Source organism: Temnothorax curvispinosus, unplaced genomic scaffold, assembly GCF_003070985.1.
Source record: "Temnothorax curvispinosus isolate PA1 unplaced genomic scaffold, ASM307098v1 QBEX01017897.1, whole genome shotgun sequence".
Taxonomy (NCBI): Eukaryota; Metazoa; Arthropoda; class Insecta; order Hymenoptera; family Formicidae; genus Temnothorax; species Temnothorax curvispinosus.
Window position 1 is genome coordinate 48,006 of NW_020227677.1, and position 27,002 is coordinate 75,007.

The window sequence follows — 27,002 nt, forward strand, 5'->3', positions numbered from 1 at the left end:
TTGGTTCACTTGGTATGCTGCGCGTCGAGAACAACGCGGCAAACGAGAATTGGTTTGGTTTCGCACAAGTATAGTCTCGGGAACTCTACGGACGGTTAGCGGAGCCCGGAGAGAACACAGCACAGATCACACAGTAGAATCCGTCTCCTGCTCAGAAATGTCGCAGGTTTTTCCTACAATGGGAGAAAATGTTATAATTTCTTGAGCGCGCGGGACCGAGGCCGAGGCGCGTGATTATACGAGAGAGCGGTGGCCGCTTCACGGAGCGCGGCGCGGTCCGCCATTTCGTGCGCGCGTTCTTCCAGATGCATACGTGGCAAAGATTATACACGCGGGTTCGGCTTGCTTCTTCTCTTGCCTTCCTCCCGCCGGAGAAAGTGGCGATCGAGACTCCCAAAGATTAATTCTCGATCGCCGAGATACTCGAGTCTTCAAAAATGCGAGATTTCTTGGTCTTTTTTTCGTCTCTTTTTTTCGCCCGCTCGTCAATGATCGATTCGTCGAAACTACGGCGAAAAGTACTCGAGCATTATCGATAACAACGAACAACAACGAGGAAACGCAGAAAAAAACCCTTTTCTAGTCGATAGAACGACGAAAGGGAGGGACCACGCCCCGTGCGAGCGGTCAACACGCGAGAGGAGAAACATACGCCAGGCATCGGCGACACGCTCGCTGCCTTTTATTCGAGAGACGACTTTTCGCCTCTACGAGAGAGAAACCAAGTTCTCTCCCAGCGCTCTTCGATTCGTGTGGAGGGCCCTAGTAAAATATCCCTGCAGGTAATCCGTCCAGATCTCGGCACAAACCCTCATCTCCCTCTCGCCGTCTAAACGCGCGAAACGATCATTACGATACGACTTGTCCCGGGTGATGCGTAGGAGCTCTCTTTCTACAGTTATATCTGTGTTTTTTTCGCCCCCCTACGATGATATACGCTTATGAGACTACGCAGTTGGAAGTTATGCGACTAAATGGCAGAGAGAAGTCCTTCGGGAGAGCAGAGAGCAGATACGTGCGACTCACGCGAGATTAGACGAACGACTCCCCGGGAGAGTCCCCGAACGTCCCGGTGTTTGCGCTTGCGTGCGACGTTTCCCTCCGGCGCGGCCAATCGGCGCGCGCCTCGCCCCACCACGACGGCGACCTCTCCCCTCCCCCCTCACTTGGCGACATCGCTCCGCCGAGCGCTCGCGCTCTCTCTGCACACAGGGTGTGCCAGAAACAACTTCCCGGACTCTTTGTTTTCTTTAATTTCGTGCGAAATTCAATATCCTAAGTTCTCTACTACAGGAGCCTGAAACCTCTCACTCTCTTGCGTTATCCCTCTCCCGCTCTCTCCTTCCCTTTTGCCCTTCGTTCGAAACTTCGTCCGATTCAAAATTGCGCCGAGGCCCAGGCCGAGACGCGAAACGTGAAACGCGAAAGATATCGGCGCTTCCCAATGGGACGACGGCAGAATATAGCGCGCCGTGCAATCGGGGAATAAATCGATATTGGCGCTGCCGGACGCTACGTTTACACACGTCCTGGAAAAAAACTTTTCCCGTTCGCGATTCGACTCCGTACCGTTAAATTTCCAAGCAAAAGAGACGCAAATTTTCAAGATAAATGTTTATCAAGGAAAATAACAAACATAGAAGCCAGAGAAATCAAACTCTAACTTGTCTGACGTCATATCGCATTAAATCTTTTATGCAATACCGAATAATTTGTCCGTTGTAACTGCATCTGAGCACATCAAGATATAAATACCTATTCGCGAACATTGTGTTGCAATTTATTGTCTACATATGTTTATCATGGGATCTGACAGAACCGAGCTTTATTCGCGATTCGAAGACGTGTTTTTTTCGTAATAGCGCGGTATTTGAAGTAACCGTTGCCATTAGCTCGATGCAATCGATGAGGCACGGCACATTAAAGCCGACGTTTTCTTTGGACACCTTATATATCTATATGTCATTTCTTTCATACCGTCCCGCTCTCTCCTCTTCCCGTGTTGCCGTGAGTCGAGTCACTCGGCGAGAGCCGTCATGGTCTCTCCCCGCAAAAACATTCGCGACGATTTTTATCTGTACTGATCTGAACGTAGCGGAGGAAGACTTCGATCGAGGTCTTATTTTTCCCTTCTTTTTTTTCGTTTCTTCTGTCGTCTCTTTTTCTTCTAGACTTTGTCTCTCTCTCTTTCTCTTTCTGTCTCCCTCCCTGCTTTGGTCTTAATTTCCTGTGCTCGCATCGAGTACCGAGAGAGCTTTCTAGAGCTGCAGAGGATTACGGGGTCTCTGTGCTTCGCGCATCTTTCCTTCTCTTTCTTCGAAATCCTAAACGATCCCGGCGAGATCCCTTCGGCGCAGTTGCCGCGCATAGAAGAGCAACGTTGCCATATTCGTAGGAGCTAGCTAATGTTTGCTGACGGAGGACACACTCCGCGCGCGGGGATAGGTAGCTTCTTGAGGATATACATCCCTGTGGAGACATGAGGCCTTAATTTATATCGATTATTCTATATAACCGAATTTTCTACGCTGCTTGTGTGTGTGTGTGTGTGTGTGTGTGTGTGTTGGATGTTTGTAACATTTTAGGAAAGATGCACTCTCTGCACATAGCAGTTAAACAGTTAAATCTCCAATGTCGAAGTTAATATCAAACTAATTTCAGCAATTTTATCTAAATATCGATTTGTAAACGATGCACCATAAAAACCATGAGCGATGTTTCAAAAATAAAATTCCACACGTCCCTTCTTACGATTAGATTAAGCCAAGTCGGGAAACATCTGACGAAATCATTCTTGATTGAACTCGCGTCCTCTCTCGGCAATGGAGTTGACATTTGTTACATGAAGATTAATGATGCTTCAGGTATGGACGCGTGCAGAGCGTCAAGCTGCTGCCACGGGGCGAGGAGTTCCCTGTGGACGGAGGTTCCAGCAGTTCCCTTGGCGAGAGCAATGAGGGCGGTTCCGGTTCCAGTTCAGGCGGCGGCAGCGGGGGCGGCGGTTCCTCGACCAGCGGGGGTGCGTCAGCGACGGTGGCGTTCATGGATATCAAATCCGCAGCGAAGGCTCACGCGACTGAGCATACGCTGGACGAACGAGCCCTCACTACACAGTACTACGAGCCACAACATCTTCAACACAGGTTCCCCTCTCACGGGTAAGTTGTTTCCTCATTACGAAAAGTTCCCTTGTATGAGCCGTCACGAGCTTTAATTCTCGGGTGGTAGGGTCCAATGATCTAATGATAAAGCGCCAGACTTGATAACCGCGAGGAATCGGATTCGAGTCCACCTGATCACCGGAATTTTAGATTTCAAACTGCACCCCCCGCGCGAGAAATTAACGAGGGGACCTTGCGGAGCAACTGCTATGTGTACTACCCCTCTAAAGATACTGTGAGCTGATCACTTGCACATCCGAACTTAAAAAAGTGATTAAATGTAAAATATAGAATGCTCCATGTGCCATCTCTACACCTTCGGGTACAAAAGGGGACAGACTAAGAAGAAGAAATTAAAATAATGTAATTTAAAAGATCTTAAAAGAGTAGCATGTACTTTTTCTACTTTTCTTTTTCTTTTTTATTTTTCTCACACTGGTTCTTACATCAAAAGAAAGAGAGAAATAAGATACGAAACCCCTAAACGAAAAAAAGAAATAAGTGTCAAAAAACTTAAAACATATAGGGTCAAAAAACTTAAAACATATGGCGCTATTAAACACCAAATAAAAAAAAAATAAACTCAGGATATCTCTTGAAAAAAATGTGGGAGTTCGGAAGATGCAAGATTTATGATAGATATTACTAGGGATCAGCACGCGTACTTCTAGCAGTACTCGGGAACATGGCTTTGCCATAGTCACGTGAAATAATAAAGAGAACATCGATTTAAACACAAGACTAACTCTAGTAAGCAATGACGAATCATACAAATGTTAATTATGAAATCAGTCGTATAGAACGTTCACGACGGCTGTCTAATTTCTCTAATATTTACAAAATTGACAGCTCGTCGAATAGATTTTCGTTTGTCATTACTGATTTTCCCGCGGAATATTGATTTTCCGTACAGCTGACACTCGTTACGCATCCGACTTTTTGAAACGGAACTAGATAGCGTGAATATAACAGAGACGCAACAGACACGTGATGTTACATATCTCAACCGGAAGAAATGGTGTATTTTTGAAGAAAAAGAAAATACACATTACACGCGCTAACGACGTAATACAGTTCTTTCTATCGTTTGTTATAGATAAAAGTCCACGTGCTCTGTTGTCTAGCGGTATGATAAATCACTATGATTGTTAGCCAAGCATCAAATTAGTTTCTGATCATGATATAGATAATATATGGCAATGCCATATGCGGAAATAATATGTAATTTCAATGGTTGAGAGAACATTCCGATTTCATCTATTCTTTTTTTCCATTTAGAACGGAAAGTTCTTAGATGAGCTTTGAAACATAGATCTTAATCAACCACGCAATTTCAAATTAAATTTTTTATTGTATATGTTAGCTGTAGTACGGCAATGTATTAGCGAGAATTAATTTCGGTAAATTATACGGCCGAATTCTTTCGGCCGATATGGAAATGTTCTCGATCGTGCCTTTTCCTCCAAATTAATCTCGTCCAGGAATAGAAAGATATTCTCGGCTTCAAAGTGGCACGTACAAGTGCCGGTTTACGATGAGTCACGTCCTAAGAATTAATTAAGTCGCACGTCACAGGAAGCAGGTAAAAAGACGATATTGAAACGTCGTTATGGAAGAACGGTCATTCTATCATTTTACCAAATTTATATCTTAATTTTCATTAATGCTTTTATTTTATACTATTAATACTTAGTTTCAGAATAAAGCGAGGAATAATGTCTGAAATTCATTAGATAAGGAAGATAGGTATTGTGGATAGTTCGTCGTAAGATCATTCATTCAGCGATCTTCTATCTTCCTATTTCCACGAATAATACTATTTTTTTTACGATTCCAAGAGTAAATCGTATTATCGTAATTATTGTTCAATGCTAAGTAGTGTTATTGTTGCACGTCGACTGTAGCAAACATATATGAGGACGCATACAAATTTTTTTGCTGACACAAAACTCGGATCGTAATAATGAGCGTCGTGAATAACAAAGTATTATCGATGTTTAGCTTCGTTATCGCTCGGCTTCATCTACTGATTGTTATCCATAGTACCTTGGGCTTTTAACATAGTACATATCAGACACATGTACTCATACAACACATATTCTCTTGCTCTCTCCTTTACTATCCTTCCCCTCTGTAAGTTAATATTAGAATAATCATAACAAAACGAGATCAACCGCTCAGCAACGCGATTTCAAATATATTCGGGTGATATGACGTCTCGTGATAAATAACGAATAAATATACGTAATGTGACTAACTTTGCGTGCAGTGCTAGAGTTGGTTTCAAGTTGTTTTCGCGAACATATTGATGTTCTTAATACGATAAAATCGAACCGTTAAAATACCAGCAGTATTAATATAATTTCAGATTGTCTTGAGAGACTATCTCATTGTTTTTACAATAATCCGCATGCGCATATTTCTCTGGTCGCACAATTAACGTACGTACATTCGAATAACATAGAATGCATCCATGTGTGATTTTTTCAAGTTGAGAACCACTGGCGCGCTTATCTTGGCTTCAATATGCAGCGTAATCTCACTCCCTCTTTTTCTCTCTTGTTTTTCCCTCCCGCAAGATATGCGCCACGCATTCGCGTTCCGTGTTTCCTGACGTCATTACCTACGGCCGCGATCGCCCTCGTCTATTTACTGCGTATTTGACGAATTGCGTGTTCTACGGCTAAATAGATAGCTACGCTGCACTTTCTCCGTGGCATCAACGGCACGCGGCACATACTTGAAGTTGAGTCGTATCGCGTGTCGCCGTTCGGAAGAGTCGCGACTGCCTTTCAATCGATCGATCTCACCGTAGAGGAGGGGGTGGGATGAAGAGGGGAGAGAGAGAGAGAGAGAGAGAGAGAGAGAGAGAGAGAGAGAGAGAGAGAAGGATGTAGGTGGAGGAAGAGAGAAAGAGGAATAGCGGGGGAGAAAAAAGGAGGCAAAAAGGTCGTGCGTGCACGCTATACGCCTTGCACGCCTATATTCACGCGCGCGCGACCGAGGAGAGTATAGCGGCGTCGCATTTCCACGAAAAGTCAGGTGACCGTGACGACGTGGTCGCTGGCGATGTTGCCACGTCCACGACGGCTGCGCGGGCGCTATCGCCCGAGTATAGTAACTGTCGAAGCGTGACGACTGTTGCGGGAAGGGCGTGCGGGGGAGGGGGAAGAGAGCGTTAACTGTCAGTAGTGTAGTCAGGAATTTACGAGCCCGGTTCTACTCGTCCCGGCTCGATCCACGATCTCCTCTCTCTCTCTCTCTCTCTCTCTCTCTCTCTCACCTCCACCCTCATCTCACCTGACCGTGTATGTAACGCCGGGATTGAGATATTTATGCCGGATGATGATTTTTTTGCGCGCCAAATTGCTCGGCCGCATTTCCGCAACGTTGACCGTATTTACGGCCACCAAACTGGCACGAGATGTTATCAGTAAATGTGCATGACGATGACCTAATTTTCTATCAACACGAAATAGTTTGTTAACGATAGAAGTCCTTTTTTTTAACAAACGAATATAGAAGCAGAGCAATGCTAATGCCACAGAAAATAATACAAATGAACTTTCTTGGTTCACGATTCCGGCCCAGTTAGAATGTTACCAAAAATTTAGATGTCAGATTATCCTATTTTAGTCTTAACAAACTTGGAAACTTTATCAAAATCCATAAAGACACTCTCTTAATCAGTTCGAAGAAAAATATTGTATGTATAAAAGATCTTGCAAAAATTGCTATTAAGTAGGTATATATCCAGAATAATAAATCATTCCTTCCGTCGTTACGCAACAAAGAATCAACCACAACTATGAATTGATTGGGGGAATGTGACAATTGTAGACAATGAAAATTTTTATCCAAACGATTAGTTTCCGAAATAACACATAAAACTTCAAACTAATAGAATTAACTCACAAGCAGACACAGAGCATCTACATCATGCATATGTCTCAATTTTAAGTAAATTGTAAACTTTGACCATTAAGGGGATCCTGCAGCCGTATGATTTACCGACATTATCGTTAATCGATGGATCTTTTAATTGGCTTTACAGAATTGCAAGTTTTTGGTCTAGAATTAAAGTCCGCACAAAAATCTAGGGTGGAAAACGCGATTTTATATCAAAACCACCAAAAAATTAAAAATATTACTTATTGGGGCACATACACAGCTGTCACCTGACGACAATATTTGCTTAAAACAAAAATTCTACTGTTTATACGTACATAATGTTTATCATCCACCCTTGGGAAAACATGTAGGAATAATATCGTGTAAGTAGAAGTATAATAAGATTCAATGCGTACAAAAAAAGATCCATCTAATAATTATTTTAGTAATGCAAATACGGATGCAGGATGACAAGAAGAGCAGCAACAGTAGTTGCCGGATCTTGCGTAAGATGGCGAGCAATCGAAAAAAGGACAGATGTCATTTCGTTAGACAAAGACAGATATAGGGAAAACAAAATTAGAAAGGTTAACATTATCGACATCGAGGAAGTTCGCCAGTCACTGCAGGATCCCCTTAAGGCCATTGCACGTAACAAAGTTTTAGTTTTAATCGTAAGTCCGTAAGAACATAGACCAATCACAGTCGATTATTCTTCTCGCGCTTGAAGAATAATCGAGTGTGATTGGTCTATTTTCTTACGGCCTTACGATTACAACTAAAACATTGTTACATGCAATGGTCTTTACATTTACTCTTTTATTAAAAATTTCAGTAATTTTCCGAATTTATATTGGTGGTTAATTTTTATTTCTGTTTCCTTATTGTTATTAATTTAAATCCCTTCTCCTTTTCCTTTCTCTACAACACTTATTTTTACTGTACGTACAATGTACAATGAGAGTAAGTGTTTTGCCTTTTGACTTCAGTCAACGGTTGACAACCGGATGAACCAGTTGTTATTCAAAACCAGGTTTGTTTTTTAATTGTATCATTGTCTCGATTATATCAATCACCGCCGCTTGAAAATTATCTCAGTTTTCGATGTCTTTCCGAGATTTCAGTTTGTCAATTTCACGACCTTCGAACTTGATTTATTGAATTTTCGTCTCTTTGCCAGTTTTAGTTTTTATTTTATTTCTAGTTCGAATATTTTACAGAGCAAACTATGAATATCAGCAAAAATTTTCTGATATTTTCTCTTGAAAATTACACTATCTTTGTACGTTCAATTTTTAAGTACTCATCTTATGCTCGTCGGAGAGCTTGAGATTATTTAATTTATCTGTCACCGCGTTGCTGAAGATGGCTCAAAGTAGAGCCGAAACGCGTGCGATTTATAATTTATATTAAATTACTAATTAAAGATTACATAATATAAACTCACACTACTAACCACGTTTGACTCTCAAAGCCCACTTTTCTTTGTTACAATTCGTTGTATTATCTTTCTTTCATTAATTATAATTTAATGAAAAAATCCGTATGTTTCACTACATTTGATTACGGTTTGTTTATTATAATCTGAGGAAAAATTATTTTTAAGTCGTATAATTGTTTATTGTAATCGCTATTTCTGTAAAGTATATGATATTTTGTGAAATAATTCACTTCTTTAACACACGATCGAACAATTTTTAACAAGTTTTATCGTTGGGTACGTGTATTAACGATCTCTCGGTGATGACATTAATATTAAATGTAAAAGAGCTATTAAAATGATTAGCAAATATTACGATGCACTTCAATGTGCCAGGGGATTATTATTTTTACGTATCTCGATATACAATCGTTTGATGAGTTCCCATTATAACGGTCGATCGCTTGGTCGCGACTTTAATACGCGTTTAACGCGTATATTAGAATATCTTTTTAACAACGTTTTATCGAATAAAATTCTACCGAGATAACAGAATTCACAAGTTACACGAATCGCACGTTTTTCATTAGGTGCGTTTTCCTGCTATTCCATTCGTTAAAACAACTTTGTAAAATGTGCGAGCATTTCGATATTTTCAGTTGTTCAAATATTGTAAATTCTTTCGAGTGAAGTTGAATGTATGTATGTATACATTATCAGTGATTTCGGGATATCAAGTGTCATTTGATTATACAAAACTTCACAGCACGAAATATCGGTTTTTTGTTTTGTTTTTTAATACAATCGCAGTGACTGACGTTGTTGATGTCAGAATAATTTCAAGTGCCCAACAATTTTAAAATCTGAAGTTGGGTAATACGGAATAATTAAATCTATCTTTACACTGATGAGAATATTTAAATTTGACTTGGCTCGCTTTTTATATATTTTTGTTTATGATGTAGTTTTTAGATTAGGAGATCAGATTGAGGATTTAAATTGAATAAAGAGTCGAAGAAGCGTGATATGGATTATGGATATTATAATTGCGGCTAGGACAGAAAAAGTTTAAAGTTAGTTTGCAAGTGCAGGGGCGACAGAAACGCAAATACGTCATTGATTCTAAATATTCGTACCTCTTCGATATTCAGGACTTCCCGCTGGAATGTCTAAACGTTTCAGACTGGAATTTACTTGTTAGTGATATTATTGTTATTATTATTTGTTCACTATTCTTGCTGTCTCTCGCATGACTGATACGACATGAGTTTATCATTTGGATTTTTTGCGCGCGACTGAAGGCATATGATAATTAGTTTCTTATATTGTCGCAAAGTTCACGAACGTGGTGCAAGTTTTTTGTACCCTGCACAATAGTTATATAGAGAACGCTCGATAATAAGCATATTTATATTGTATTCTATTGAATATATTTATTTTTATTGAAAATGAGAAGCATTCTTTCTACACTTAAGATTTTTAATTCGACATATATTTTTTTATAGTATTTAAAGAGCACTACAAATCTGAGCAATTATTTAAAAGTTCTATTGAATTCTACTAGATATATTAAAAATTAACCGATAACGGTTAAATTTAACGTTATCAAACTTTTGCAATTTGTTTGCAACCTTAAAGTAAAAAAGTCAAAATTTTTTATTTTTATTTTGTCTACAAAATTATCACACTATTCATATCAAGGAAAAATTGTATCAGATTTGATGAAAAGCATCTGAAAAATGTTCTCATCAATATGAAGTTCGATTATTCGTTAACTTCGAACGATTCTTCACCAGATATATATTTTTTCAAACGTTTGGTATGTATGTACACGTACGTTATTTTTGTTTTTTAATATTTTTATCACGTATTTTTGAATACGTTTATTTATATTATACGTGCTTGTTTTTTCCGCGTTAATTACAAGTTTTGTACAAATTAATCTTGTTTTACATTTGGATTGTCATTTGTAATATGCAAATCAGTTCATATATCATATAAATTTCAAATTAGCTGTAAAGAAACAAATTATAAGATTAATTATGCAAATAAAATATGAAATAGGAAATTGTGATGTATTTCAATGATTGCGTATATATGTATAGAAAGAATGAGACGACAGATACGAAAATTTTTAACGCTACACTTAAAAAGCAACTGCGTGAAATTTGTCAGAATCGGACGAAACTGTATAGTTTGGTCCCGTGCTATTTTTTTCAAAGAAAAGTCTTCGCTATGTGCCAATCTTTTTTCATCGATAAACGAGATTAACGAACAAAACGATGACATGACGACGACGAACGATCCAGATTGAAAGTGGCTGAAGTTTATCTTATAAAAGTGAATTATCGCGCAATTCCAAAGGCAATAAATACAAGTGACGTCAGCAGTCCTAATAGAATATCAATCTAATGAGATACTCTTCTAAGAATAGAAAAGGAAAAAAGTATTTTTTTTTCTAATTAAAGCAGATCTAACTTATATAACAGTACTTTTTCACCGCGTGCCCCGTTAAATATATAAAACAGAATCTCGAGGAGGAAGTGACGAATGTATTTCGTGGCGACTCATCGACCCAAGTATTAGCCGTTCCCTGGACGATGACTAAGCCCAGTTTTTTCGTCTTTCAGAAGTTCAGAGGATCATGGATCCGGCGGCGGTAGCGGGGGAGGAGGCGGCGGAACAGGCGGCGTTTCCGGCGGCGGCAGCGGTAGCGGGAGCACCGGTGCCGGGGTCGGTGGCAGCGGCGGTGGCGGCGAGCGAGGAGACAGGGGAGGCGAGAATTTCGACTCACGTGGTTCCCACGGCAGCTTCTACGGTAGCGAGAGGAGCAACCGAGTGGTTGGCGCCGGGAGCGGCGGCGGCGTCGTCAGCGGCGGTGGCAGCGGCGGCGGCGTCGGCGGCGTCGGCGGTCATTCGGCGGATCCATCGACGGGCGATCCTGGGGGCTACATATCCCGCAGCCGTCCACCACCTGCAAGCTCTTATCACGTGACATCGAGCAGGGCGAGGGATCGGCTGTACCCGAGGACCGGCCCGTACGTCTCCGGGCCGCCGCCCCCGCCCCACTTAGACCGTCATCGTGGAAGTTTGCCGCCGTCGTCCTGGTCGGCGTACGAGCCGACGAGTTCGAGGTACGGCGGCGCACCGCCGCCACCCTCGCCCGCCACCAATGACGCTTACCAAGACGAACAAGGTAATTCGTCAGTCACTCGGACCCAATGGAAGAATTTTCATCAACGTCATTGCACGCAATGCAGCGTGATTTCTATTCGTTGCTCGCTTGAGTACCGAATTAAGATGAGAACTAAATGTCGAAGAAATGTCAAAGGTAGAATCCCCTCGGTTCCGATAAGTAAAGAATACGGAAGATTAGTTGCTGTAAACGATAAACGTTCATGACGATAAAGCTCGATTTGTATGAAGAAAAGTAACAAATATATGTTCCTTTCTTACATTTGTCCGAGTATTCAATTTTTACCAGTCTGTTCTCTTGCAGGAGGTGGTGGAGGCGGTGGTAGCGGTAGCACCGGTGCTCTGCGACAGCACAAGAAACAGCGCAGAAAATCGCGCAGTGGGAGCAGATCGCCAAGTGGTAGTAGTCGTTCCGGAAGTAGCAGCAGCAGTCGAAGCGATAGCTCGGGCGGCAGCTCTTCCGGGGGCAGCACGTCGCCCGGTAGCTCGCCGCATCGCACGAGCAACGTAGCCGTCACGGAGGATCGCAGGCCGTTGGCCATCTGCGTCAGGAATCTGCCCTCCCGCAGCAGCGATACTTCCCTCAAGGATGGCCTTTTCCACGAGTACAAGAAGCACGGCAAGGTGACGTGGGTGAAGGTCGTTGGTACAGCCAACGACAGATATGCCCTAGTCTGTTTTAAGAAACCCGAAGACGTGGAGAAAGCTCTCGAGGTTTCACAAGACAAGCATTTCTTTGGATGCAAAATTGAAGTGGCCCCTTACCAAGGATACGATGTGGAGGACAACGAGTTTAGGCCGTACGAAGCAGAACTCGATGAGTACCATCCGAAAGCAACAAGAACATTGTTCATCGGGAACCTCGAGAAGGACGTTACCGCGTCCGAGCTCAGGAAGCATTTTGAACAGTTCGGCGAAATAATAGTGAGTTGAAATTCGTTTGGAAATTGAAACAATTAATTTACCAATAAACATTGAATAAAAAGAAAAGTAAATTCATGTGAATAAAACTTCGAAATGACAAGGCCAAATGAAAATAATATCTAAACTTGATAAATATTAAGATAAATTAATTATATCTCATATTTTCTTGCAGGAAATTGATATTAAGAAACAAGGTGCTGTGTCGAGTTATGCTTTCTGTCAATATTCGGATATCGGTAGTGTTGTTAAAGCGATGAGGTCGATGGATGGTGAACATCTGGGTGCAAATCGAATTAAACTCGGATTTGGGAAGTCGATGCCCACATCCTGCGTTTGGGTTGATGGTATCGGAGGTGAGCATTTTATATATACCTTATTACATATATTTAACATCTTCAATTATATTAGTAAGATACTCTCTTTTATAAGGACACAGTTATCAAAATATAATAACGATATATTAGTAGTTTTATTTCATTAAAAGTTGCACCAGATAGTATTAAAATTTGCAAAAGCGAGATATTAAAAAAGAAAGACTCGGCACAATACTAACATTGTCTCAAATCATGGCATTAATTATATCTTTCTTTTTTTAGATTGCATGTCTGAGAAATACTTAAACATGCAGTTCCATCAATTTGGGCCCATAACTCAGGTAGTGGTAGATCGTGAGCGTGGCCAAGCTCTGGTCTTTTTTGATCAAATAAGTTGCGCTCAAACTGCCGTAAAAGAGATGCGAGGAGTAGCACTTCGTGGACGCCGTTTACAGGTCGATTTTGCCTCGAGGGAATGCCAAGAGACGTTTTACGAACATCTCGAGCGTCAAGGAAATACTAGTGAAAAGCCTTGGGACTCGAGGCCTTCGCCAGCGTCGTCATTTGACGTGACGTATGTGTACTTTTTTTATGAATTGATTTTTTTATAGCTAAAAAATATATCTATCGATAAAACATGAAATAAGAAATTGTTTAATGTGTACATTTAATAATCTTTATTCGATACAATTTCTAATTTTAGCTTTGTTAGATTATTGATAGATTTATTAACATAAGACGCATGCTTATATATATATCATATATATAAGTTTACGAGTCACAATCAAGAACTTAAAATGGGTGCATTCATGATTTGAAGGATTCCTTCTAGGCGGGAGCGTAGTAGCTTCGACTCGACAGTGACGGTGTCGAGTTCAACCAACAGATTCACTCGTTACGATACGCCCCCGCGATCGAGAACGGCGAATTACTCGCGGACTTCCGGAGGCAGTACGCCGGGCGCGAGTCCAGCCCATCCGACGGCGATGTCACGAAGTAGCAGACGATCCTATCAGGATTCTTACTACGACGCTGATTACAGTGAACCGACGTCGCGACGGTTTCGCAGCTACGACGAGTTCAGTCAAGGTAGCGGTGCAAGTCACGACGATTATCAGAGCAGTGTTCTCAGCGACGGCAAACTCAACGACGACGATTGCCCGCCACCGTCACGGCGTCACACGGTGCAAAGCGTCGTTACGAGCGTCGACCCACCTGCGCCACCGCCACCATTATTACCTCCACCTGACATTCGACACCTCCAAAAGGAACGCGTTCATTTGCTGGAGCAACTCGAGGAATGTCACAGTAGCGGCGACGAAGTCGGTTTCGTGCCGAAGAAACGCGCGAAACTCGACAGCTCATCGACAACAATACTTTGTGAAGACGAGGAGCCGGAAATCTCGTCGTTACTCGTTACCTCGCACTCTAGTAGAAAAGGCATAGACTTTAGACGCGTCAGTGATAGTAAAGTAGTGATGCATCATAGCACAAGGAGGGGTAGTTGCGAGGGCAGGGGTCCTGGACCTTGTAAACGTCGTCGGGATGCCACTAGCAGGTGAGTTACAATTTTAAAAAAGTATAGAAAAGGAGCATTTAAGAATTATCAAGACTAAAATAACATTATTTTTACAGGCATCACGAACATCACGATGGATCTCGACCAGGTACTCCTCTCGTTGACGAGCGACCGGAGAATTTGGTACCTAGCGAGCCAAGACGATTTAGAGAAAGGAGTCACGAAGGTCCATTGTCGTTGCCTTTACCAAGGTTTGCGGCACAAATGTTGAACAACAACAATAATACAAGCAGTAGTAATAACAACAATGGCAACAGCACTCGATCGAGCAGTGCTAGTCTCGCCAAAGTTGCTAGTCCGCCATGTGCCAGCTTGTCTACTGCGCCCAGTCCTCGTGCCGCTCCGCAACCACCAGCTTCGCCGCCTCCCAGACATGCCAGCTCGAGCCCAACCAGTTCCGACAGCGAGACAGCGCCGCAGTCCCCCACTCTGGAGGAGAGGATACGCTCTCTGGATGAAAAGTACGAAAAATGGTCTGGCTCGAGAGCATTAAGTGCTGCTGGCGGTGATGCACTGGCAAAGCTCGATGCCAGCGCTTCAGAAAGATTCCGATTTCGACATAAACTGCTCGATATGGATCTTCATGAGGTGCAACCTTCCGACATCGTGAAGTCGGTTCTCGCGAAAAGAAGCGTGTTCGACGAGGACTCGAAGCGATTGGAGAACTTTAGTGAAAAGTACGAACCGCGGGAATTTACTGGTGTTATTGGTGTTAGTTCTATGATCGGGAGTACCGCTGGTCTCACCACTAGTGGTAGCTGTACCAGCAAAGTTTGTCTGCAGTATCCGTTTCCTAGTCATCCGCCGGTACAGCCGACCAGCGGTACTTCGGTCAGTCAAATCGGCATTAATACGTCATTGTCCGTGAGTTTGACCGCGACGACGACCTCGATGGTCTCGTCGATGTTGAAGACCGATCCGCGGATTGTGCAACATAACTGTATACATCCAACGCCGGCGACGCCGATTACACCTGGTACTTCTATTAAGACAGTTAGTCCTGAATTACCACCATCGGTTTCTCTACCGATCGGTCTCGTTAGTGGAACGGCAGCCAATAGTGGCAACGTTAGTGGTTTAGCGTCAGCCAGTAGTCTTCTAAGCAGCAGTGGTAGCATAGGTAGTATTCACACCCTCGGAGCCTCGACACATCGAGGATTGAGCATCTCCGCGACTGCCGCGTCGCCCACGGTGACTGTGGCGTCGACCGATGCCTTCTCGACTGCAATAACAACAGCGGTACCTGTTGCGACAACCCCGTCAACGGTAGCAGCAACAACGACGATGTCCGTAACAGGCGCGATATCTTCCATGACTACTACCAGTTCGATAGCTCCACCGTCTTCCATAACATCCTCATCCAATTCTTCCTCTTCATCGTCATTATCCACATCTTCCACAGATTTGACTCGTTCTCGTTTGAGGAAGGAAACGAGCGGTAGCAGTCGAGAGAGCAGAGATTCCCGCGACGGAAAGGATAGCAGGGAGTCGAAACATAGTAAAGGAAAAGATTGTCAAAGAAGATCACGGAAGGAAGAAACCGACGTTGAAAGAAATCGCAAAGATAGAGATGAAAGAGAAAGTTCAACTGTTATGAATGACATCGGCAACACGGATAATCATAGTAGGGACTTTAAAGAAAACAAAGAATTAAGGTACGAGCGAAAAGAACGAGAGGAGAAAGAAAGGAGGGACAAAGAAGATCGTGACAGACAAGAGCGAAGGGATAAAGAAGATCGTGATCGACAAGAGAAAAAAGAAAGAGAGGAACGCGAGAGGCGTGAAAAGGATGAAGAAAGGCGAGAAAGAGAAAGACAAGACAAGGAACGACTAGAAAAAGATAGAAGAGAACGGGAAGAAAGAGAACGCGAAAGAAAAGAAAGGGAGGAGAATGAGCTTAAAGAAAAAGAGAGACGAGAGAAGGAGCGTCTCGATCGTGAGAGGAGAGAACGAGAGGAGAAGGAGCGGCAAGAACGGAGAGAACGCGAGGAGCGTGAAAGGAGAGAGCGCGAAGAACGCGAAAGAAAAGAACGGGAAATTCGTTTGGAACGTGAAAAACAGGAAAAGGAACGTCTTAAAAGGGAAAGAGAAGAACAAGAAAGAAGAGAGAAAGAAGAACGAGACAGATTAGAGCGAGAAAGGAGGAGAGAAGAGAAGGAACGTCTCGAACGAGAAAGAAAACGAGAAAGGGAAGAAAAAGAGAGACTAGAACGTGAACGGCGGAAAGAGAAGGAAGAACGAGAAAAAATGGAAAAGGAGAAACGCGAAAAAGAGGAACGGGAGAGACTTGAGAAACTTGAGAGAGAAAAACACGAAAGGGAGAAGCGACGGGAACGCGAAGATCAAGAGAGGAGGGAAAAGGAGAAGGCCGAGCGCGAGAAGAGGAGAGATCGCGAAGAAAAGGACAAAGAGAAGAGAGAACGTGACGATAATAGGCGACAGTCGACTGAAAATCATCTACATCCCTCTATAACGCAATCTCAGAGTCAGGTCGCTCCGGCACCGGTGCCGATCAAGCGCAGGTGTTCGTCGCAGGATTGTCCTACAGACGAGGATGCTAAGCGTGTGAAACTTTCGGATCATCGGCGAGACAGCAAAGATCGGTCTAGACAAAACAGGAGATCCGAAGATCGCAAGCATCGTAATGATTCGCATCGTTCTAGTCGAGAAAGTAGGGAGAGTCGCGACAGCAAGGAGAGCGGTAGTGCGACGCAAGATAGCAGGGATGGGACGCATGGCGAATCGACACGGGAAAACAACTCGAGGGACAGCGGAAGCAAAGAGAAACAGAGAAGCAAGAGGAATCGTTCGGAAAAAGAGTCGAGGGAGCGTAGCCCGAGAGTCTCGCATGAATCCGACAAAGAATTTTTGTCAAGATTGGAACTCACCAAGAGAAACGACTCGAGTCCATCGACTGAGCAATCTTCCGTGGGAACGAATCACAGAGACGCGCAACATCATCAACAGCAGCAGTCTACGGTGAATTCTCACAGCGACGTAGACGATGGTCCTCTCTCTACTCACGAAATACAAGTAGCGAGGAATCCGTCGGCCACAGATACAGACAGCGACGAGCCTAAGAAACATTCGATTTTCGATATTGTCGACGACGAACCTGCTTACATCAGCATGTACGACAAAGTGAAAGCCCGTTCGACGAAGAATATGCAAAAACTAGAAGAGGAAAAGCGTCAAGTACGTTTGAAGGATAAATTTTCGCAGCTGAAGCAAAGTCGCGCCAGGCGAGAGGAGAAGAAGCAGAGCACATCGTGGGACGGAGATTCAGTGAGCAGCAAAGCTCTGACGGAGGACGAGGCTACTTCCGAATCGGACTCGACGAGAACCAAGTCCCTCTCGAGGAAGGGCTCGCGATCTCGCATCCATTCGGACACAAGCGAGGAGGAGGAACCATTCAACAACAAGGTCCGGAAGCCTGTGAAGACGGAGAGATTCCTCGAAAGCGACGTCGATCTCGGCTTTGCCGATACTGAAGAGAAGCAAAATCCACTGGAAGCTTCGAACGTTATCGTTAACAGCGTGCACACGAATATCAAGGAGGAGCCTCGTACGTCCGACGAAGACGAGCGAGTTGCTGTTGGTTTCCGTACGAATCATCCCACGATAGTTGTGAATAATCACGAGAGAGACTCTCGAAAGAAGTCGCACAAGAAGAAACAGAAACGTCAAAAGAACAGCATTTCAAGCGAAGATAATATAAAGGTCGAACCGAATGTAGAGCATAAGAATAAAGTCGATGTCATCACGTCGAATGCAGACTGCCGACCGAATCACGGCACGGAATTGACTACTGTCACCGCCGCTACGACCATTGTCACGACAGTGTTGGAGAACGCGGAGGAAAGGATGCGGGCCGATAAGAAGCAACGTAGTAAAAAGGAGAAGAAACGCGATCGGAATGGAGAAGATAAGGCCAAAGCGAGACGAAAGAGACTCAACAGGCAAGAGGCGAGGGATTCTCAACGTATGGAAGACATCTTCGGTCCTCTTTCGGACGACGTTGACGATGGTCCATCTAACACGTTCTTCAACAGATTTGGTAACATGACGTCAGAGAACAGCGCCTATGCTTCGGACAGCGACGGTGGTCGTAGCTCACTCGACATGGACAGAGTGAGGCGAAAGACGGAAAAGAAACGGCGTCATCAGCCAGAGGACGAGAACAGCGTCGATCTGGCCGAAGCTGGGCGAGAGATCGAGGCGAAACTCTTGGGTATACCGAGCTCTCCGAAGGCCGTCCCCGCGTGCCCGGCAGAACCCAATGATCATGATGTCTTTCGATTCACCGACGATAATGACAGCGTCGAGCCGTCCACACCTTCGACAGTGCCGGAGAAAGTCAAGGAGAAGAAGAAGAAACGAAAGAAGTCCAAAGAAGAACGAGGGAGTCGAAAGGATTACCATCACCATCATCACCATCATCATCACCATCACGAGAAAAGCGGCGAATTACCTTATTTGGGTGCCGAACCTAGTCCACCAAGAGCGAGCAGTCCATTAGTATCTAAGACAGTATCACCCAGCTTGCCCACGTCTAGAGAAACTTTGTTAAGCCCTATACCTAAAGTGATTTCCAACGTATCGACCATGCCGGCGATCACTCCACCACCAGTCGTGACCGGTAGCATACAAACTCCTAAGTCGGAGAAGAAGAAAGACAAGCTCATACCTGGCTTTGGAATAGAAATAGACGAGACGATCCACGAGAACGCTGTGAAAAGTATCTCAGAGCCGGATGAAAGAGATAGCAATTGTCAATCGCGAAGCGGCAGGGAGGAGCCGGAGGTACCTGTATCAACGACACCATCGGCTCAGAGCGAGGACAAACCACGAGTTGCGATATCGCAGGAGGAAACGGAGGATGCCGTTGCCGCGTTACTCGAAGAAACGTTCGGCGCATCGACGGAGGACTTCTCTTATGAGGGCGAAGAGGAGGAAGCGGAAGCCGAAGTTGTTGGGACACCAGCTGAGGCGCCTCAAGAAGACGTCGAGGAAATGCAGCAAGCGGTCGAGAGTCTGAACGCGTCGACGGGAGAAGCCGACGCGGACCTGAAGCCGGATACGCCGCAGAGCGAGCACGATCTCCAGATTGACACGGACACGGAGGAAGATCCGAATTACGAGACTGTCGATCTCACGCAACCTCCGAAAACACCGGATATACCGTCGTTCTACAAGCCTCCGACAAAGACGTTGCCTATGACACCTGTCTTAGCTACGCCCGAAAAGCCGGTCGAAGTGCGATTACCACCCGCAGTTACGAAACCACAGAGCCCACCGACCTCCGTAATCGCTCATTCTTGGAGCTTGAACGACCATAACAAACCACGGGAAGCCGCGAAACCTCATCAATTAAAAACTAACGAGTCAGACGCTGACGTCGCCAGTCCAGAGAGAACGACGCAAGTACAAAGAGCGTCCGCGTCGTCGCCACCACCTCAGTATAAACCTATGCTGGTACCTTGCAGCGTACCGATAAGCGACGTACCGAAATCGATCTCCGTTCCAAATTCGCGACCGTCACCGATCACGGTGCAGCCTCTGTATCAAAGGCTCCCCGTGTCTCCGCAGTCTCAAATGGTACCCATGCGTCAAGCTTCTCCCAAAATGCAAAATGTCACGACGGTTTCCTGCTCGTCCTCCTCCAACACAACACCGTTGCCGCCGTTGGTCCCGTCAAGAATGCCACCTCTGGTACCGTCTCAGCCGTCACCGCGCGTCACTCAGCCGCTCTCGCCTAACGGACAATGGTCACGGAATCCTACCTTGAGTCCGCACGTGCCCAGCGTGGGGAAGAGAAAACCGTCGCCGCCACCTACTAAGATCGCGGTATGCGTGCCCATCCCTGCCCATAGACCGGAAACGCCGGTTCAGCAAATTTATTCGACCGCGGCAACTCAACAGCCTGTAATACAGCATGCTCCAGGGATGCTGGCGCCCGCACCCGGTTATCCACGCGGCGGTCTACCGCCGTTGACCCTGAACATCCCACCGCGGCCTTACATGCCGGTGCCACCGTTGGCCTCCGGTATACAGGTCAAGAGCTCGCGCGACGTCTCCCTGGGCGGCAAGTCCGTAATCGAGACGCTACTTCCCGTAAACCCGAACGAGCCACCTCAGAGACTGGACGAGCCGAAATTATCACCAGCCGTTATACCGGAGCCGACCAACAAAGCGTCCACCTCTCCTAAGGTTCCCTCGCCGAATCAACCGCCCACATACATACCCGAAACGGCGAAGATCGAGATCAACGCTAGCACATCCAGCCCGGTGTTCGGCAAGCCCGCTTACGTAACGGATAATTACACGATGTCATCTAGAACGCAGAAGCAAATCTCCGTGTCCATGACAACGGACAGCAACCTGCTGTCACCAAGACAGAAACAGGAGGTGTCGAATCTTCAACTCCTGACTACGCACGTACCTCGTTCTTCTACGCCCAGTCCTGTGATCGTGGCACACGGTCAGCCTCACCTACTTCACAAGTCCGTGCACTCTCTAGGGCCACCTGTCTCTTCTCCAAATCAGCCGTTGATAAAGACCGTGGTACCTATAGTCCCTCAACAAGCAACTCCGAACGTATCACCGCCGGTACCCAGCGACAAATGCATCAACCCGCAAACGCCCGTTGCTTGTCAGAGACAGTCGCCTGTCTCTCAAAGTCAAGTAGTCAAGTCTCACATACCTCTGGTATCTACGGTGTCACAGACGATCATAACCAGAGTGGTACCGTCCACCGTATCTTCCGTGTCGACACCACCAATGAACGAGCAAACCACGCCGGAATGTTTGGAGCCACGTATTATCCAGGGACAACAATTGGAGTTGGATGCTGAGGCGCAGATCAGCCAATCTGTCCAACCGATGCAACTTACACCGCCTATACAATCTACGCAGCCTATTGATGAGATAAAGAAGGAACCGACCGACGTCGAGCAGGAAGACACAATAGACGAAGCAGCGTATAATACAGCTGAATCCGAGAAGCTTTTGAATCCACTGTGCATAAAAGAAGAAGACGTGAAGCAGGAGAAGCAAGAAGTCATTAATACGGAGGTTGCGCCATGCATTCCTAAGGTCGAACCCGTGGATATGATCCCACCGAAGCTCGAGACGGAGACTCCTATAAAACTGGAGCCTGTGAGTGAGATTAAAGAGGAGGAGGCTGTAAAAGAAACCGATGAAGTGGAATTGGACGAAGAGCCGGTAGAGGATCCGTTGAAAGAGCCGAGCACGGATCCTCTCGCTATCGATTCCAAGGAAGATCCTACCGATAGCAAGGAGGACAGCGATTACTGGTCCGCGAAGGAGGTGAACATCGAGAGCGTCATAAAGAAAGTCGACGCTCTGTGCGACGGTGAGGGTAACGACGGCGATGACGAGGCACAACAGGGCAACGAGAGCATAAATAGCGATTCGCACGATACCAGCAAGAATGAGTCGGATTGGTTCGACACCGAGTCGACGGAGGGCGAGAGCAAGAAGAACTTCATCTCAGCCGACGATCACGACGAGAGCGTGGAAACGTGCGAAAACGAGTGCACGAGGAGTCGTCGTGGCAGAACGAAGAGCAGACGCGGTAGTCGCGGCGGGGTTACCACCAGGCGAGGTGGCAGAAACGCAGGCGCCGTATCTAACCGGCGAGGTGGTAGAAGTTCCAGGGGTAGCAAACATCACGTTGAAAAGAATAAGTTGCCAGCTGACGTTTACGAATTCCACGATGACAGCGAGGAGGACAACGCGGGTCGTCCACGACTTATTCTCACCATTAAATCTCCTGGACCGAACGTGACGGGGCCGAATGCGCAGCCGGCGACACCCGTGGCTGCGGTCAAGGAGGTGCCACCGGAGGAATTCGTCTCTCCGGCCGCGAACACGAGAAAGTCCAGAAGATTGGCGGAAAGAGACGGCAGCCGCAACACGGTCGACGACGTTATCGAGGATGTTGTCCGCGGATCACCTACGAATAAGGGACTGGCCAGTGGAAATGTGCACGCTACTAGGCGAAGCACCAGACATAACAACATTCCGCGTAGTACGGCGCAGCAACCCATGCCGCTGACGGAGCTTCGCAAGTCACCGAGGGGTAGTCGTAAAGCAGCGAGGCGAACATCGGAGAATAATGACGATAGCGGGGAGGAGAAGGTGAAAGAGGTGACAGCGACGCCGCAGGAGGCTCCGATCAAGGAAGAGCCGAAATTGGTTCAGCCGGAAAGTCCGAAAGCGGAGGAACCGGTGGCTCAAGCTGTTACGCCAGCGCCGCTGAAGACGGTATCACACGAGCCGATGACGTTAATCGATCCAGTCACGGGAATGCTGATACCGATGAGAGAATCCGAGGAGGGCCAGTACATTCCGGTGTCCACGGCGTCTGGTCAAGCGCAAGCCACCAACAGAGCGCTCAGCGAAGCTCGGAGCGGCGGATTGCCTGGCGCAAGCCCGACGAGCGAAGCTCCACGAGCAAAACCCGTTTCCGAGAGTTCTGTCTTGGTGCCAGCGGAGCCGAAGAAGGAAGTCGTTATAGAGCACGCATCTTGTCAGCCGATACCGACCCAGCAAATCCAACCGCAAACTAGCGTAATTACGAAACCGCAATCCCCAGCGATACAAGCCACCTCCACCATCACCGTTGCGCAATCCTCAACAACAGGCACGACTGTCGTGACTACCGTGACTACGACGACCGCACCGACTGCGACGATATCACAACCGATATCCACCTCACCTTCGCAGACGAAACCCACGAGCCTTAAGGCGCACGTGTTGAACGCCAGCAAGCTGGTGACATCGGCTCAACAACAGCAGGTCATCACGAAACCCGTAGCTCCGAGTCTGCCTAATCAAACGATAGTACAGAACATCGTCAAGCCACCTGCGCAAGCGATACAGGGTCTCAATCTGCAAATACCACCTGGCAGAGTAGCGTCGCCCAGCTTGAGCCCGCGTACGAAACAGGCGGCGCCGCTGACTCCGACGAACGGAAAGCAAGGTCAGCCCATGTCTCCCGTGCTCAACAATACTGGTGCGCCGCCTAATCCCAAGCAGCACCTCCTTCAAGCCGCGAAGCAACAAACGTCGACGATAGTGAATATGCCACAAAAACTGCCGCTAAACATACATCCTGCCAATGTAAACGTACCCCAACTTAGTACTCCAACATCAAGAATTCATCAGCCAGTCTCACAGCCCACCGCTTTAAAGGGTATCAACGGACAGCCTCATCCGCTCAATCCGAAGACGCACTTGCTGCAGGCTGTGGTTCCACCGATCGTGACAGTAGCGAGCTCACCCACGCAGCCGCATCTCGTCAATCCGCAGATTTCAACTGTCGTGAACAGTGTCCGATCACCGGGACCGAAAGCTCCTGTAAGCTTTTGCAATCAAGAAAATACTTGTTTACATTTTAAACTCGAAAACGTGATTGATAAGACTAATATTTGGAAATTTATTTCAGACCACCGGGCCGATGGAACCACCAAAGGTGGAAGTGCCAATGCCTGGTTGTATTATAGTGCCGACTGCGAGTCCGCAAAGTCGTAGCGTACCGATGCCGACGTACGGGGCTCCATTGGTAAGCATTGTACTTCAATCTTCTTTACTAATTTGCGTGCGTTTAAAAATCTTGCACTTGAGTGAGATGAAATAATAAAACCGATCCAGAATACGTTAAAGCGGCGTTAAACTAACTCTTGTTTGGTTTCGATTAGCATGGAAGTACGAGTGCTACTCCACCAGGGGGTCAGTATGGTCTTGTCCCCCCGCATCGTTCCCAGAGCCCTCCATTGCCTCCACCTGCCCACCATCACGTTAATACTTCACAGGTACTTTCTAATATTCTTTTAATGAAACGCTCATGCGATTCAAGAAAGATCAAACAAGCAAGGCTTTCTTACATGTTGATCATAATTTTGACAATAATTGCATGAAGTTTTAAGAAAACTCTTCTTGTATATTTATTAGTAAGTTAAAGCGTAAAAATGACATTTTGATATAAATAATCATGGAAATAATTTTATTTCAGAGTGAAGTCGTCAACCATTACGGAGAACTGGCTCGTGACCATTACTTGCATTCTCCGATGTTCCAGTATCAGTATCTACGCGCGCAACAGGAAGCGTTAACGGCTCCTCGCATAGCTTATCACATTCCAGGAACAAGATCTCCGCACTTACCTTTGGACCCGAAACTCGAGCCCGGCATAGAGGACAGTCACAGTCCTCCTCTAGAATTGAGACGTGGCACGAGGACGCCTCAGGATCGTACTACTGATAGTCCGCAAATTGCTCAAGTCTATATGATACACGGGGCAATGAGACCATTGCCACCGCCTCCACCGCAATATAACACGGGAAATAATCCATCGTTATCCGGTGCACCAGCTGGCGCTAGACCGAATTTCTATGAACCACCGCCCGCCCATTTGCACTCTCAATATCCCATGGCTGCTAGCGAGGCTCCACCTGAGATGGGTAGAGCTCCTACGCCGGATCGATGTAGGAAACATCAGGTCGTCACCCCGCCGCTTTACGCGTCTCAGGTGCCACCGCAAGCGGACTCGTTTCAGATGCTACTCCAACGTCATCCGGTTATGTGGCAAGGCTTATTAGCTCTTAAGAACGATCAGGCAGCGGTACAGATGCACTTTGTCTTTGGCAATCCCAGAGTGGCCAGAGACAGTCTGCCGTGTAACAGCGATGGCTCCACCCCGCCGTTGAGAATAGCGCAAAGGATGAGATTGGAGCAAACTCAAGTCGAAGGCGTAGCAAGAAAGATGCAAGTATGTATCGCAGTCTCTTGATACTAGAATGTCATAAATCCTAAATTTATATGTATTTAAAAAGAATTTAATTTTTATTTTGAAACTTTGTATGGATTTCTAGAAAATACTAAAAAGATCTGCATATAAATAAATTTTAAATGAGGTAAACTATTTTTTTTATATAATAATGTCATTTGATGCTCTTCAGACTGAAGATGAACACTGCATGCTGTTGGCACTACCTTGTGGCCGTGACGAAGTGGACGTACTGCAACAAAGCAAAAATCTCCAAACAGGATTTATCATGTATCTTCAACAAAAGCAAGCTGCTGGAATCGTAAACATTGCTGCACCTGGATCGCAACAGGTATAATAAAATTGTTATCCCGCAATATGCGTGATTCAGATGGAAGACCCATCAAGTTTAACAATTTTATTACACATCAGTTATTTTTATTCTCCACGTTATCCTCAGTTTTAGTCTCTTAATTATCCTCTCGGTTTTAATGACAATGCGCGAATTAAATTTTTATGTTACCAATTATCTTGGTATTTTAGGCGGCGTATGTAGTTCACATTTTCCCGTCTTGTGATTTCGCGCGTGAAACTTTGGCAAGAATTGCACCGGACCTACATCACCGAGTCGCAAAAATCGCTCACTTACTAATCGTCATCGCCACGGTTTGAGGCCGATCAGTGACCTACTGGATTATGATCTGTCCATATCTCTCGCCTTCGCGCACCGCAGGACGCTTCGCACGTGGTATGAAACCTGGAGTGTCCACCGTCTGACACGCATAGTTGTGCGAATGAGAGATGCATTCAAGAGGAAGAGCTCCTTGTCTGGAGTTGTATCAGTGACAATCAAACGGAACCCGGCGGTAAGCCGATCTTTTAGATCGTAGGCCTAAAGAGCGAGGCACGAGGTTGTGCAGTGAAGCGAGGTTAGCACCTGGTTATCATCGTGCGTGCCTCTCTTCGATGAATTTCGCGCGGGCAAGCTCGTTTCGTTCTCTTGTCTCTTTTTTCTTTCTCCTTCTTTCTCTCGGACGGCTTGTGACTCGCGTCAATCATTGACAACGTTTGTGGGATCGACCGACGTCACTCTTGGTCTTTCTGACAAGCGGGTCAGGCACAACCCCAGCCCTCAAGACAAAGACCTTCGATTCGTCACACCCGACGCCCCTCCTTACTTACGCTCGTCCTTCCCGTAGAGGGAACAATAATAATCCGTTGCTCTAGATGGACAAGTGGATTGCGAAGCATAATAACGAATAGGAGAACCTTAACGTACACTCGTCAACAATTACACATGAGTTATTTTAAGCGAGGTCTAGGCGTTAATGATAAAATTGTGTAAATTATATGAGCGAGCCACCGAGGGCATAACTACTGTGATTTTAAGTATTTAACGATAACATAATTGCGTATAAGGAAGAAGAGAGGAAGGTGACAAAAAAGTAAAAACATATAAGGGGATGCCCGACTAATGGTCCGCGCGGTATGTGATGTGTTTTTGTATAATACTGCTCTATATAAATAAACTATGTATTATATTACTGTAATTGATAGTTTGCTGCTGCCCGTTGCTGCTGCCGCCGTCGGTCGTGTCGAATTAGAAATGTAAATTACAATGTTAGACATCTAGCACAGAGAAACGAGAAAAGTTGGGCTACCCGAGTAGGATTTCCGATCTATTCGTGGATCTATCCATTTGCGAGCATAGTGTATCATAATTACC

General features: G+C 45.6%; 1 protein-coding gene across 2 annotated transcripts; it reads left to right on the forward strand.

Annotated features, from left to right (window-relative positions):
* Positions 1-534: 534 nt before the first annotated feature.
* Positions 535-26,996, forward strand: LOC112467932 (protein split ends-like). Of its 2 annotated transcripts, none has more exons than XM_025036882.1 (13): positions 535-782; positions 2,865-3,158; positions 11,103-11,668; positions 11,972-12,591; positions 12,764-12,944; positions 13,188-13,479; positions 13,726-14,463; positions 14,541-23,868; positions 23,957-24,073; positions 24,210-24,323; positions 24,524-25,279; positions 25,470-25,628; positions 25,820-26,996. In XM_025036882.1, exons 2-13 carry the CDS (start codon positions 3,043-3,045, stop codon positions 25,946-25,948), a joined length of 13,116 nt encoding a protein of 4,371 aa, XP_024892650.1. In that variant the 5' UTR covers positions 535-782; positions 2,865-3,042; the 3' UTR covers positions 25,949-26,996. The 2 variants fall into 2 exon arrangements, with proteins under 2 accessions (XP_024892650.1, XP_024892652.1); XM_025036884.1 differs by having other exon boundaries at positions 536-782; positions 13,738-14,463.
* Positions 26,997-27,002: the final 6 nt, after the last annotated feature.

Coding starts and splice junctions, on each gene's coding strand:
- LOC112467932 (XM_025036882.1), top strand. CDS start 3,043: ATGGATATCAAATCCGCAGCGAAGGCTCACGCGACTGAGCATACGCTG. Junction 13,480..13,725: donor GCGTCGTCATTTGACGTGAC/GTATGTGTACTT, acceptor CATGATTTGAAG/GATTCCTTCTAGGCGGGAGC. Junction 14,464..14,540: donor CGTCGGGATGCCACTAGCAG/GTGAGTTACAAT, acceptor TTATTTTTACAG/GCATCACGAACATCACGATG.